The sequence below is a fragment of the Trachemys scripta genome, chromosome 8 (assembly GCF_013100865.1).
Source record: "Trachemys scripta elegans isolate TJP31775 chromosome 8, CAS_Tse_1.0, whole genome shotgun sequence".
Classification (NCBI taxonomy): domain Eukaryota; kingdom Metazoa; phylum Chordata; order Testudines; family Emydidae; genus Trachemys; species Trachemys scripta.
Genome location: NC_048305.1, coordinates 88389867 through 88405825, shown reverse-complemented (window position 1 = coordinate 88405825; position 15959 = coordinate 88389867). Strand labels below are relative to the sequence as shown.

At 38.9% G+C, this 15959-nt stretch overlaps 1 protein-coding gene across 6 annotated transcripts in view; it reads left to right on the top strand.

The window, feature by feature from the left end:
- Positions 1 to 15959, top strand: part of LRRC7 (leucine rich repeat containing 7) — a 335582-nt gene that overhangs the window by 228720 nt on the left and 90903 nt on the right. For all 6 annotated transcript variants that reach the window (XM_034779104.1, XM_034779107.1, XM_034779103.1 and 3 more), the window contains 3 exons: positions 1391 to 1463; positions 8717 to 8846; positions 9728 to 9843. In XM_034779104.1, the coding sequence (XP_034634995.1) occupies positions 1391 to 1463; positions 8717 to 8846; positions 9728 to 9843 (319 nt within the window). The remainder of the gene's footprint in view (positions 1 to 1390; positions 1464 to 8716; positions 8847 to 9727; positions 9844 to 15959) is intronic.

Below are 15959 nucleotides of genomic sequence, written 5' to 3'. Positions count from 1 at the left end.
TGTATTAGATTTTCATAATTTCTTTTCATGTCTTGCCCTGATTCAACAAAGTACTTAAGCACATACCTAACTTGACTTCATTGGGACTATGCTTTCAAATAGGCAAATGCTTTCTGATTTGGTGCCTAAATCCACAGTTAATCATCTGAGACACTTTTGTTAGCTCTGAGTTATTTGCTTTGAATATAAGATTACAAATGTATAATTTAAAAACCTTTGACACTGAAATTAAAATAAAATTTTAGGGACAAATCCTGTTTGCTAAATCCAAAGTAGGCATGGAAGTCATAACGTTTCTCCAGTTCTACTCTGGTAATAGTTAAAACAGAATTTAGCGTGTAGAAATTTGATTTGTAAAAGATTAGTTAAAACAATTTGTTAATCACCCTACCACTGTGCCCATAGCAACCATTATGCAAGTTGGTCTTCCAGCTAACTGAAAAAAAAGGAGTATTGCCTCTTTAAGGGTTCCCTGACAGCAGATTGGGAAAAGAGGGAAAGTATACAGGGATGGACAGGAAGGGCAGAACAATGTCACTGTATTGTCCTTTCTGCTGACTGGATGAGTGGTGGGATATTTACAAGCAGCCACAGAGAGGCGCTCCGTACCAGGATGGGACCAGCTGATGCACCTTGTATGCTCTTTGGCAGCCTGGGAGCAGACACAGGATGCAAATATGGAAGGAATCTGTGGATATCTGGGAATCCAGCTAGGGTGGCAGGGAGGCAGCCAAGCATTTTTCTGGTGACTTGCTGTGGCAGATGTCTAATGCAGGTACTTGGTATGGAAGGAATATGGTTATCAAATAAAATAGATTGGACAAGGTTTTGAAGTAAAGTAGCCCTTTGAAGGATTTGAAGGAAAGCTAAATAAGGGGGGGCTGGATCTCTCACATCTGCACCAGCATGCTACATGAATATGCTACAGGAAATGCTCCTGCATTGGCCGTCCACCCTGAAAGAAAGATAGGAGGCCATGGATGGGTTTAATTAGGTCATAACCAAGTTCCCTATAAGCTGCACAGCTGCGCAGCAGCCTTCTTAGCGCCGCACAGGCGCTCAGGGAACCAATTTAACCAAAAAACTTCTTGTTTTGTTGTTTTTTTGTCAGTCCATTACTCTTTTCTCTTAACTCCTGCTATTGTTGCCATCGGAATATAGAAGTTTCACATTCCCCATCTGTGAATGTAGACCCTAGTCTGCATATATTTGTGCGTGTGCTTAACTTGAAGCACATAAATAACTCCATTTATACTTGAAGTTAAGCATTCAGGATTGAAGGAATAATGTGCATGCTGCAATACCGACTTAGTACAATATGTACTTAGAACAGACTAAATTCTCTCTACCCACATATCTGTCATTTAAAATACCTTTCTCTGTTTTGTAGGATTGTTGAAAAGGCTTACAACACTAAAAGTAGATGACAATCAGCTTACAGTACTGCCCAATGCAATTGGAAAGTAAGTAGAAGAAATTTTATATAATTCAGCATCTCTAACATTAGGAGCAACCTGCCTTGCTTTGCCATATGCATATTGTTTTGAAAGAGACAAAAGTAAAATAATCTACTGAAATGAGAACTAATTTAAGAATATGAGTCTAATTCTCATCTTATGTTTGAAGTCAAGGAGTTACACTAGTGTATATAAGCAGAAAATCACATGCCATTATCTGTTATGTTTTCCATATACAAAGAGCAAAGATATATTTTCAGTCTAAATTATTTGTAGTTCAGATCAATACAGGAACAAAACTGGAAAGAAAAAATGTAAAGTCTTCTCTCAAGAAGTCTGTCTCTCTTCAGTGATGGCCTCCACTGAATTCTGAGAACAAAATGGCTGCCAAACTTTACGCACATGAACATTGCTTAGAATTTTTAAAGGAGTAGAACATATTGCATAAAACAAAAGGAATGACAGTTTCATAGGTACATATTACACAGTGTGGATAATACTGTATAAATAATCTCATAACAGTGTTCTGCTATAACTCCTTAACTCTGTAGTTGTATGAGAAGTTATTTGGTTCTTGATCAGGGGTTCTCAAACTGGGGGTCGGGAGCTGTCAATCTCCACCCCAAGCCCCACTTGCCTCCAGCATTTATAATAGTGTTAAATATATTTAAAAGTGTTTTTAATTTATAAGGGGGGGGTCACACTCAGAGGCTTGCGATGTGAAAGGGGTCGCCAGTAAAAAAAAGTTTGAGACCCACTGTTCTTGATGCAATATAGTCTGTCAGTTGTACTGGAGTTCATAGTGCTTTTTTTATTTAGTCTTGGGTTTATTGTGGAGTTAAAGCTCAAATTCATTACAAAATTCAAGACTGATGTAAACCTCTCTCTAAAATGGTGAAAAGATTTACCTACTTTTCAACTAGACTGCAATTATATGCATTCTTTTTTGATAGAAAACTGATATAGCGCTGACACTTTTGTCTTAAAAGCATTTTTCCCCTCTACCGTTTTTACTGCTGCAATGTGGATCAAATGAATGCTTGTGGGGATTTTTAGAATATACTATATTGTCTACTAGAATTTAATATCGCATCTGCATGCAGTAGGATTTTTAAAGAACAAGTTTGTTCAAGCAATACAGTTTTTCAAGATATGAATAGTTTGTCTTGTGTAAGAGAGATTGACAATGTGCTTTACCTATACAATTTTAAAAAATTAACATAAAACAGTCAGTATTTTGCGAAATTATATTCCTTTTGAAATTATCTGTTTTTAAAGCATTTTCCAGATGTTTAACCTGAGTTTAATAAGCAGTAGTGCAAACAAATAGATACCTAAATTATGGCGTTCATTCAGATGCTTGCTTTGTTAGAGATTTTATTTTATTTTTATCTTTCTTTTTAGGTAGGTATTTATGGTAAGTATAGTGATTGACTATCCATCACATGAAATGTTATATTTGAATATTTGTATATTATAGCATTTTAATGTATATAAAAGTGCCCAGAGTTGGACTTGGCATTTATTTAAAAGCTCTAAATCCAAATATGTTGTTGTTGATAGAACATAGATTATTTTTTTCTGATTCATTAGATACAGAACTATTGCACACCAGAATGAAGTTAGAGAACCTCTGAACAAATAGCAAAATGTTGCAAGTGGATCCCACTTGTGAGCCACAGGAAACTCACTCTGCAGCTTAGTATGGGTGGACAGAGCATTCCCACACTCCTCACTCTAGTAAAGCCCTCTTCAGCAAACCCTGCTTTTACTCCAGACAGTGTTCTTAGGTCTGCTCTGTCCTGAAGACTTCATTGTAAAGCTCTCTTGAATAGCTCATTATACTTCTCCAAAAATACATAGATTTAAGTGTATTCTGACTCAATACCAAATATATTAAGGCCTGTAGCACTGCTTTAGTCTCTACTCTGTATAACTAGAGCTTTAACAAGTACCCACTCCAGCCTGTATTTGTTTTTTGCAGGATCTTTCAATAATAACTTAATTAACTGTTGGTATGACATTCAAAAAAATTCTAAATTCTGCAACATTACAGCAGTAAGCAATGAAAGCTGAATTTTGGCTTGACATAGCTTACCTGATGAAGGGTCATTGGATTTATGTGATGTGCATTGGTGTGTAGCAATAGAAGGTTTCATGAATCCTATGAGACAAAGTCTATATAGCAGTAAATATTGAAAGCCAGGTAGATCTGAAGATGATAGAAATTATATTGGACACTATCCAGATGGTTCATGCACTAGTTGGCACTTTGGTGGCTTTTTGCAGTGTGCATGTTTAAAAAAAGAATCCTGTCATTAAGATATTATCTCAGTGATTGAATTGTTCAGAATTGAAAGGAACCCTCTGGTCTTATGCCAACTTTCTGTTAAATATTGTTTCTCAAGAAGCCTTAATTAGCTCTCAAAAGAGAGATACTGCAGCTCTAAGAGGTGGATTTGCAGAACACTAGGATAGACAGCTAATACTGCTACATCATTTTTGAACGATTGTACTTGTTAAATTTAGGGGCCTGGCAGCACTAGAGGTGAAGTAATTTTCTTCCATAGAATGAGCACGGTACCTATAACTTCAAATTGTGCTTCCCTTCTCTGACTCATTCATTACTTTAGACAGTTTCCTGCTGGGTCTTTCTCAAAAAGTGGTAGCCATGGTACTCACTGGAACATGTTATTGTAATATAAAAATCAACAATGAGGAGGAGAGAACTGACTCTCTCTGGAGCCGGATGTTATAATGACATAGAGAGCAGTCTGTCAACTTTGATACTTGCCTTAATAGAACTGCCAACAAAGCAGTTAGGGCCAAAAAGGTGGTGGTGATGGTGGGTAGTCACTATCAGCCTAGATTCAAAGAGATATTTAGGGTTCAACCCTGTGAGATGCTGAACAGTGTGGCCTCAATCCAACAAAGCGTTTAAACATGTGTTTAAGAACTCTGAATAGTCCCAATGGTTTCCCATTGCTTAAGTGCTTTGCTGGATTGAGCCCATAGAGATAAAAACGCTCATCTCTAGAGATGTGTGTCATTCATGACCCGGAGATATTTGCACACATGCTGGCTGAAAATGACATAATGAGAGCAGAAAACTAATTAACTTGTCAGATGGGAAGGATGGTGTCACAGAGTGGCTGGTCCTTTATGGAGAGTTAGAGGGAGACAGGGAGATGAGGCTAGGTTGCGTCTCCAATCTTGTTTCACTACTTCTTCCTGGTTGGCTCTGTCAGTCAGAGCTGCATTACCTTGTTTACTGAGTCTGGTTCCCACCCAGGATGGCAAAATATATTTGCAGTAGTGACCTGGGGTTGGGACTTTCTAGCATGGAACTAAATGTTACTGTGCTAAAGAAGCAATTGGGTAGATCCTTTCCAATTTCAGGAAACACCGTTTTTAGCGGTCTCAGTACACATATACAGTATGGTGGAAATACTAGAGCAAAGGAAAACTTTTGTATTTTGTAGCACATGTAGAATTCAAACTATTGTAAGAAAGTATTCTGATGTAACTCATGTAATGAATATTGTTTGAGTGGCTTCCAGAATGCATGTCATATAAATCCTGGCAATTACTACAACAAACATACATACGTGAAACAGCTACATTGTTCACTGTTGTTCTTATCACAAAATCAAACAAATTGGTGATTGCTTATCAACAAAGTTGTTTTATTATATGATGAGACCCAAACTGCACTTCTGGAACACCCAAAAGTCCCACTGATTTCAGGGAGCGTTTTTGGTGTGCAAAAAATGTAGGTTCAGGCCTGATACCTACTTTCCTTAATGCAAATTACACGTCAATGTGAGGTAATGTTTTAAAATATCCTGGTGATATTCAGTACCAGATCATCAACACTTTCCTAGTATTCTTTGTTGCTTTAAACCAGTGGTTCTCAAAGCTGGTCCGCTGCTTGTTCAGGGAAAGCCCCTGGCGGGCTGGGCCGGTTTGTTTACCTGCCGTGTCCGCAGGTTTGTCCAATCACGGCTCCCACTGGCTGTGGTTCGCTGAGGGATGTGCTGGCCGCCCTTCCTGCAGCCCCCATTAGCCTGGAGCAGCGAACCGTGGCCAGTGGGAGCCGCAATCGGCCGAACCTGCATACACAGTAGATAAACAAACCGGCCCGGCCCACCAGGGGCTTTCCCTGAACAAGCAGCGGACCGGCTTTGAGAGAACCACTACTTTAAACAATATACATTTTAAAAAAAATGATAGGTGAAGTCAAGAAAATACTTGAGGAAAAATGCATCTCTCAGAAATACTGAAAAGCATTAATTTCCCTTCATTTATCTCATCTGTAGCTATCCTTCTGGTGGATCTACACAGTCAAAGTAGAGTAGGAAAAACTGCAGCAAGTGAAAGAGGGGGAAACAATGCAGAGAAGTAATAACTAAATCATGGTGAGAGAGGGCTTCTTTAAGTTACAGGCTTCTTCCACCAAGCATCTAGTATCTTATCAGTTGATGTATCCATTCCATCCTTCCCCAACTTTAGGATGATTGATCAAATATGTGGTGAAAATGACATAATGAGACGAGGACTTCTTAAGCTATGGGTTACTCTTCTCTCTAGTACAGGTAAAGCATGTGTTGGGCATAGCCCCATGGTTTCTAGGGGACACAGAAGACCCATAAAGGTCCATTGCCTTAATACTCTGCACACCCAGGGAGAATGAGTGGAGCCTCAGTGACTGATGAGGTTATTAGAACCCTAACTAAATTCATATGATAAGCTGCTGTGGCCAGGTTACCTTCCCTCCACAAATTCTGAACAATGAAAATTAGACTTCGAAGTTACACAGCAGTTGTATAGCTGTTGGATAGCTAGATTAAGTCCAGTCTCACTTTGACTGTGTTCCCTCTGTTATCACAAACTTCATTTCTGTCCTGATTGTTACCAAGAGGGAAAGAGGTTGAGAATGTATATGTCAGATGGTACCTTTTAACTAAAATTACATTGCCTATTAAGGTTTCAGTGGCATCCCTTGTGTGGCTCTTGAAATTTACTGTTTTCAGGATAGTATTTGTAATGTTCCCAATTCTAGGTCTAAGTAGGACAGGGGAGTTGTGCTAAATCAGCACATCACCTGGCAAACCCTAGCTGGTTGTGGGCAGCTTCCAAGATGGCATCCTTTCCACTATACTTTCCATTACAAGGGTCCTCTGTCAGGTCTATGCCTATTCCTGCCAGGAAAGACCTTGAATGAACTAGGCCAACATGTTTGAGTATTACCTTTGCAAAATATTGCTCTTTGCCTGGTTTGAAAGACAGGTTGACAGATACAAAACTTGTAATAAAATATCTGGCAAAGCTTTCAGCTGTTCTCCTCACAATTCACTTCATTAATCACCATACGGCTCATGGAAGGATGATGTGCTTCAGACCTTCAACCTATTGAGGTCAGGTAGTTACAGGAAGGTGCTGAGAACCAGTTGGGCCCTGGGTGTAGCTTAGCTGCTGCAGGCATTACATTTCTCAGAGTTCGAAGGCTGGAAGAATTTTTTAAATAATTTAGTTGGGTAAAAATAATTTTAAAGAAATATTGAAAGGTCCAGATCTGCGACCATTGCTTAGTTATAACTGTCATCGACTTTAGTATTGCAATTGTACCCATGAGTGTGAGCACTGTTCACCCGAGTGAAGGTCACATTCTTAGGCCTCACTTTTCTCTTATTTATATTTTAAACCTTAAATTTCTTACTCTACAATCATAGCTAGATTGACATGGGCGCGGTACCTCTGAAGCATGCATGTGGGGGTTCTCATCTCCACTACAGCCTTTTACATTGCTATGAGCTTTTAGAAGTGCAGCACAACAGTGATCCAGGGCAGATATTGAGATAATTTATTTTTTCATAAAGGGAGCATGTTAGTATTTAGTACATCAGGTACTCAGCACATTACACAGTTCCACTTATCAGGCAGTTTTATATTAAAGACTTGGCATGAAAACCTTGAAGTACTTTAAGTAATAGCCAAATACTCTTAAAAATGACGTATTTCTGTTTGCTTTTGTATTAATTTTTGCTATACAATTGGCTATCCCATATTGTGTTTTGAAACAATCTCAGAAGATAATCTGTCAGAATTTGAAAGATAAGCATACTTATAAAGAATACATCTTCTGCTTTAATGGCTAATTATAGCAGGCTTTGTTGAATTTGGATCAATGTTTGGCTCTCTCCACTAACCAGCTTTTTGTATCAGAGTTTGTGTCAGTGACATCAGCTGAAAAATATACTATTTTTCACTAGTGTATAAAGATACTTTCTTCTCACCAAACAGTTTTTTTTCCCACCTATCATCTTTTTTTGTGCATATGTCCAATGCCTAACACAGTGGGTCCCTGATCCTTGACAGATGCCTCTAGTCTAGGCATTTCTACACTACAAATAATAAACAACAATAATAATGCATGGGACAGAATGGTATCCCTTAAAAATACCTTGCTGGCTTTACCTTAGATAAATAGATAGGATTACCTCAATATTAGTGGTATTACCAATACTCAATACTTAGCTCTGGTCTACACTGGGGGGGGGGGAATCGATCTAACGCCTTGTCTTCACTTACCGGAGGGTCCGGCGGCACGCAATCGATGTTCTGGGATCGATCCCGGAAGTGCTCGCCGTCGACGCCGGTACTCCAGCTCGCCGAGAGGAGTACACGGCATCGACGGGGGAGCCTTCCTGCCGCGTCTGGACCGCGGTAAGTTCGGACTAAGGTACTTCGAATTCAGCTACGTTATTAACGTAGCTGAATTTGCGTACCTTAGTCCGAAGTAGGGACTTAGTGGGGACCAGGCCTAAGTTATGCAACTTCAGCTATGTGAATAACATAGCTGAAGTCGACATACTTAGATTGACTTACCGTGGTGTCTTCACCGTGGTGAGTCGACTACTGCCACTACCCCGTTGACTCTGCTTGCGCCTCCTGCTGCGCTGGAGTACAGGAGTCAACGGGAGAGAGCTCGGCAGTCGATTTATCGCGTCTAGACTAGATGCAATAAATCGATCCCCACTGGATCGATCGCTGCGCGTAGTGTAGGCATACCCTTAGGTGTATATAATTATTTATATCTTCAATCTTTTGTTCTGTGAGAATCTGAATAATAAATGTTACTTTTTCAATATATGATTTGCAAATGTAGTAATCTGACACTATAAACTTGCAGAGATTTGAAACTGTTAATTTGTGTTCTTACTTTTTGAAAAAGTCTAACAATGTGTTTAAAATTTCAGTTTATCTCTATTAGAAGAATTTGACTGCAGCTGTAATGAACTGGAGTCCCTACCTTCTACCATTGGTTACCTTCATAGCCTGCGAACATTAGCTGTGGATGAGAATTTCCTGTCTGAATTGCCTAGAGAAGTGAGAAACTGATTCTGTTTTTAAATTATTCATTAGTATGTTTTACATGAAGGGCCTAACCTTGCAATCTTTACTCAGACAAAACATCCACTGAAGTTATGGCAGGTGTATGGAAGTTTTTTCTCACTCTGCAGGATGGGGTCATAAATGATCCAGATGGAAGACCAAGTCCTACTTGCTTTAATCACTTGTTCCCATGGAACAGGTGATATCACTCACATGAGCAAGGCAAGCAGAATTTGACCCTGTGTGCAAGGCAAGCAGTATTTGACCCTGTTCGTTTTTCTCATGTGTTACTAATGCTTGTATGCAGTGTTGTTGTAGCTGGGTTGGTTCCAGGATATTAGAGAGACAAGGTGGGTGAGTTAACCCAAAACTTTGTCTCTCAACAACAGAAGTTGGTCCAATAAAAGATGTTATCTCACCCACCTTGTCTCTCTCACATTTTGTTTGTCATTTTACATTGTAAACCAAAGGCTTATGCCCTTGACCGTTAATATCAATATCAATGTAAATAGGAAAACTAGAATTGGAAATGAGTATTTCATTAATGAACACATTATGATAATAGAAAGCATTTTAATCAAACTATGTGAAGAAATGTGATGTGTATACATACATCTTAATATAGCAGGAAGCTATTGATAGCAGATAGGTTAAATTATAACTTGAAAAGCCATTTATCAAGTAAAGGACCTGATTCTACTCCCACTAAAGTCAGTTTGGCTCCAAGTATTATCTCAGAAGTACACAATAAGTAGTCATTACCTCATTCATTAATTTTAAAGACATAATTAGGCCACCTTTTCAGATAAGGAGAATTAGTGGTGAGAAACTTTGGCAAAGTGAGAATCCTAACTTCTTGTCTTTTATGTCCATAGATTGGAAGCTGTAAGAACGTAACAGTTATGTCCCTGCGCTCTAACAAGCTAGAATTTCTTCCTGATGAGATTGGTCAGATGCAGAAGCTGAGAGTGTTAAATCTGAGTGATAACAGGTATACTTTGCATAATTTAATCATCTCATCCTAGAAGTGTTTTGCTGAACTATTTTAAACATTCAAAGTTAATAGCTATTGAGGTGGTGTTCTTTCATCATTAAGCACCTAGTCTTGGTCCCATTGAACTCCATATCAAAACTTCATTGGGGCCAATGGATTCACAAAAGTAAAATCCTGATACCACTCATGTCTCCTACTATTACCATGTGAAAATGTGACCACTTATGTTCATGAAGGTTTTGCTTCATGAAAATGTTTATGTAAGCCTTATGATGGTATATTTTATGATCTTGATTAAAGGATGGTCATGTACTGGTGTATGGTAGGTCTTTAGGTGCAAGCACAAAAGAATGTAAACATCAAGGAGGAAATCCTGGCTCCATTGAAGTTAATGGCAAAACTCAAAAAATAGGCATTTTAATATGGCCACTTGTAAATGTATACATCTAGGAACAAAGAATACAGAGTATACTTAGTCTCCCAACTTATATCCTGGGAAGCAGTAACTCTGAAAAAGACTTGCATTCCTTGCAAGTATGAACAGGGGAATATCAAGTAGAACTAGAGAGATTATATTATCTTTGTATTTGGCTCTGGTGAGACTGCTAATACAATACTGTGTCCAGTTCTCATGTCCACAATTCAAGACGGATGTTGATAAATCAGTGAGGATTCAGAGAAGAGCCACAGGAATGATTAAAAGATAGGAAAATATGCCTTCTAGTGACAGACTCCAGGAACTCAATTGGTTTAACTTAACCAAGAGAATGTTAAGGGGTGACTTTACAGACTAATCAAGTATCTACATGGGGAACAAAACTTTGATGATGGGCTCTTCAATTTAAAAGACAAAGGTATAACAAGATCTAGTAGCGGGAAGTTGAGCTAGACAAATTCATACTGAAAATAATGTGCACATTTGTAACGGTGAGCATAATTAACCATTGGAACAATTTGCCAGGGTTTGTGATGGATTTTCCATCACTGGACATCTTAAAATCAAGATTGGATTTAAAAAAAAAATGTGCTCTAGTTCAAACAGAATTATTTCAGGGAAGTCCTATGGCCGGTGTTATACACAAGATCAAACTAGATGATAACGGTCTCTGACTTTAACCTAATCGATTAACCTAAGGCCAAACCCTTTTCTTCACATACCTAGTCCCATTGAAGTAAATATGGCTATTTGCATGAATAAGATGAGAATGATTTGACCCCACATATAAACACTGGGAAAGATGGTTTTATCAAAAAAAATTCATGCATACATGTACTTCAAGAATAACTTAGATATGACCCTTTTCAGCAAAATAAAAAGAGATACAGATTTGTTCAGTAGTGTGGCAAATGGTACATGGAGGCAATACTGTCACCAGTGATTATCTTCTGAAATCAGTCAGAATTTTGAGAAGGACTTTGCACCTCTGTTACTGGGGGCTATTAACAGTAATTAGTTCACCAACACATTATAAATCCTTAACACAGAAATATCCTATAGTACACTTGATAACAATTATCCACTTATTGGAACATTTTCTTAAAGTCAGTTAGATGTCATAGGACCTGATTTTTTGCTCTGACAGCAGCAAAAAACTGGAGTAACTTCACTGAAGTCAAGGAAGTTACACCAGTGTAAACCTTGTATGAGAGCAGAATCAGGCTCATAATGGGATGATAGAACTAGTTCGGAGGAATTAGGAGCTAGAGCTTTGAAAAACTATGGTGTACATGTATTGCTTTTTTGTTTGTTTGTTTAAATGTTCACATCTTAGTGGTCACTGATTTCAGCGGTGACTGAATGTGGAATTACTGAAACACTGTGAACAGCACTTTTTTATCATGGTACTTCCATCTTGGATGAAATTAGGAATTACTGAAAAATCCTGATCTCACAAGATTTCCAGACCAAAGTGTTAGGATAAATTTCAAATAAGTATTCTAATGTTCTGGTGCTTAGCCAAAACTTAGACTTACAGGTTTTCCCCATCACTAATCATGAAATTATGTAAAATATTAATCATATGTAAAAGTACTGTTGGCATCCTTCCATTATCATACAAAAAAGTAACACATTCTTAGTTTTATATTCTTCTTGTGGAAAATCATCATCTTCCCAGATGTTGGGTCACAAAGAGCAATCATCCATGTTCTGTGGGCCTGACTGCTGAAGCCTTCCTTGTGATACTTCCTATGTCAAATCAGACACAACACTCAGTAGTTTTAATTGTCACTCTTTTTTAGATACATTGGTCATTATTTGGGCTCTTATTTTGAATGTCACCAAAAATAAGTACAGAGGTTTATGAATTTAGAAAATAGTCCTGGGTATATTAAGAGCTCTACAGGACTTAACTTGTCTTTCAATAGAATCCTCCAGCTAATGTTCAGTATAAAATGTTTCACATACTAAGAGGTTAGCCTCTTTGGGGAAGAGGTATAAACAAGGTTTGGAGAAATATAAGTATAGGGTTTGTTGTTTGTGTTTGTTTATTTGGAACATGGCAAAATCAGAATCCAGTATTGAACACACAATATTCTGATCCTGCTGAACATAAGAGAGAAAAATTCAGGCTGTTTCTGTCCACAGACTTAGAATAAAATGCCAAAATGAATATTTCCCTCTCCCCCTAGAAAATATTTTTTTGCCCTCATTTCATGCCGTATTCCACTTAATGCTGTTTACATTATTAGAGGATGCCCAGTGATATTTTCCATATTTTGGAAGACAAATGCATTATCAGAATTTGTCCTAGATTTTTTTAATATTGCCATGCTTATTTTAATTAATTACTGAGGATATTAATTAATGGGATATTATATGTTACAGATAAGGTATTAGTTCAGAACCAGCCATGCAGTGTAAGGAAATAAAGACTAAACTACCCTTTTAATCCTAAAGGCAGTCTCTCCAACTCACAGAGGAGACACCTTCGTAGGCAAGAGTAGAGAAGGTGTCCCAGCAGCTATCCACAGCTGATCTGTGAATAAATGAGGGAATCCAATAAATTGATTAAAACCAAAAGAGACATTACTGCTTTCCCTGGACAAGACATCAGTTAACTAGCTCCTAAAGTGTTACAGATTTTAAAATAACTTTACACTTAACGCAGCTTTAGCTTTTAAAAATTGATCCAGGTTAAATCTATAGACCGACACAGACTCACTGTTGAAGTGATCTGGCTCATATTGTCAGAAACTATGGGTAGTACTGAACTGAAGCTAAGATATCTTCCCAACTCTTCTCTAGACATAGGCAAATTTGATGTTAGTTGGCTCTTAAAGTACATCTCAGTTTATAACTAGAATGTAATCTAATAATAATGATAAAAAGGAATAGCTTCAAAGTATTTATCTCAACTTAGTCGCTGATATGTAATTTATGACCGGATATGGAATAATTTCTTACTGACAGTTTGGGACCTAGGAATATATTTAGAAAGGTTTTTTTCTTTCTAAAGAACCTCGGGGGAAATTCTACTTTTCCTTATCTTCTGTCATACAGGAAAACACTTTTTATATGAAAATTGAACATTAGAAAAGGGAACATATCTTTCCATACTTGTCAGGGCTCTTTGCAAGTTACTGTAAATAGTGGTTTTATTGAATAATCAGCTTGGGATTTAGCATGCTATCAAAGTATTGTTTCATGACTGTTTTTTATTTTAAATATTTCAATTTTTTTATCTGTCAATGTCTGCTGTGATTTTAACATTTATATATTGTTCTGTTTAATTAAATGAATGTGAATTCAGACAATCTGAGTGGCACTAATATGCTGTTTTAAAAATTCAGTTATCACTTGTGTTAAACTCTTTAAAGAAGTTAGTTTTTCCAAGAGATTGCAATTTTAATTACTGGTGATTAAAAGCTTGTACATAAATCCAAATCCTGTAGCTCAAACAAGGAAATAAGGGCAGCAGAAGGCCTTGAATGCATTGAAACTGGTATGATTCCTGTACTCAGAGTGGTAGGGAAGTGAAAGATGTGATGATCCCACACAGTACAAACCTGTGAACTCCAGCCTCCCTAACACCTTGGGAAATGGCCACAGAATCTGTGACTACAGAGATCCATTAGACATCCTCCACCCCTTACTGGCAGGAACTAGAGGGTGTGGAGCAATCACACAGGGGCCTGTGATTTCAGATTCCAACTCACTTCCGCATCCCAGCTAGCCACAAAAGCTTATTTACTCAGGCCTGATGCACGCCAGGAAGAGATTTAGGCCCATAGTGGAAACTGATTGCTTTGGTCCCATGTGATTTGCTTTTGAATTATATGTTAATTTAGTTTAGGTAACTCCTTCAGAAATTATCCATGCACCAGTTCATCTTTCACCTAGGATAACTTAATATTGTGAATACATTTTTCCTTAACTATGTATTACACAAAAAAAGCAATTATGTAAGTAATTTTCCAAACTGTCTAGTGAAAAATTTAGGCATTTAAGCATGAAAGATAAGCACTTTGTTGAATAGCACATTTATAGACTTTAGACTTCTTTGTACAGTTGATATACTTTCTGAATGTTCTCATCAGAAATGCTGGATAAATGGAGGCAAGGCAGATTAAACACACTTTAAAATTTTAATGGGCATAGTGCACTTTTATAGCATCTATTCTGCTCAGTGGAAAATGCATATAGGGCCATATTTTTAGAGGTGAAAATCAGCATCGCCTCAATGAAATCAGTGGAACTATGCTGATTTACAGCAGCTGGGTATATGACCATTGTCTGTCATCAGTAATTAGTCAACACCAATGCAATGCCTCTGTTGCATCCTTTTGTAGCTACAGTGTAACATAATTCTGACTGAGCAGCCAAGAAAAAACATCTACTTGTTTCTTCACCATTCACAGCCTAAATCGATGTGCGAACTGTGATTAGTATTATTGGATCAATTTTCAGAAGTGTAGTTGAAATGCAACATTTATATTAGTAGTTCAGTTGCTGATTCAAATCTGAGTTACCAGCACATCTAACCACTAGCTTGAGGGCACAAATCAAGAAGATAGGTTCTTCTTCGAGAGATGTCCCTGTGGGTGCTCCACTCCAGGTGTTGGTGCGTCCCTGCGCCTTCGCTCGGAGATTTTTCGCAGCAGTACTCGTACTGGCCACGCAGGCACAGAGGCTGCCCCCCCCCCCCGCAGTGAGTCTAGGATAATAGTATGCACGCGTGGCCAATCTCCTCAGTTCCTTCTCTACCGTCCCCAGCCTGAGACGGAGCTCAGCAGACTCATTAGGAAATCCCCCACTCTTGCTACAATTACCTATTCTAGTAGTTAGTTTGTTGTCAGTTCTTGTTAGTGTAGTTCATTAGTTCTATCTGTTATAAAAAAAAAAAATTCTCTCAGCTGCAGCCGCTTCTACCATGCCCGGCTCCACAGGCTTTAAGCGCTGCGCTACGTGTAAGGACGCTATCCCGCTCTCTGATGGCCACTCTCAATGTATAAAGTGCTTGGGGGAAACCCACATTCCCCAAAAATGTGCCCACTGTAGCAAACTCAGTTCCAGGGCACGGAAGGACAGGGAGCTTAAACTGAAACTGCTCCTCCTGCAAAAGTCTATCGGGTCAGTTTCAGACCCAGGCGCTGACTCCGGCTCTGCTGCCTGCCACAGCCCCCCTGCTTCAAAAAAACTGAAGAAATCTACAAAAAAGGGGCAGCCCTCTCCAACAAAGAAGTTGGTGAGGCACATGAGTTCTTCAGGCAGGTCAACAGTTACACTGCCCGTGCTTCCCCGCCTCAGTACTTTTGAAGAGCCGGGCTCCTCAGGCACCGCACGAAAGCTGCCTCAGGCTGCGGCGGCGGCGTGAGGCTCCGGTGCCGAGGCTTCAGGCTTTCAGTTGCCTGCCTCGTTTATGGCACCGTTCGGCACCGCGACGGACGCGGTGCCGACATTTCCCACCCTGCCTGACCTTCTGCAGGCTGATGTTGCCTCCCCGGCACCGACCACGGCACCGGCAACCGCGGCACAGACTGACAGGGAGATCAAAAGCAAAACCCCTGCTCAGAGGAATGTTCCCTCACAGCAACCTCCTCCTCCACAGTTTTCACCTCACGCAGGAGCCTCACCTTTTCAATTTACTCAGACAGCAGATCTATTGGTATCA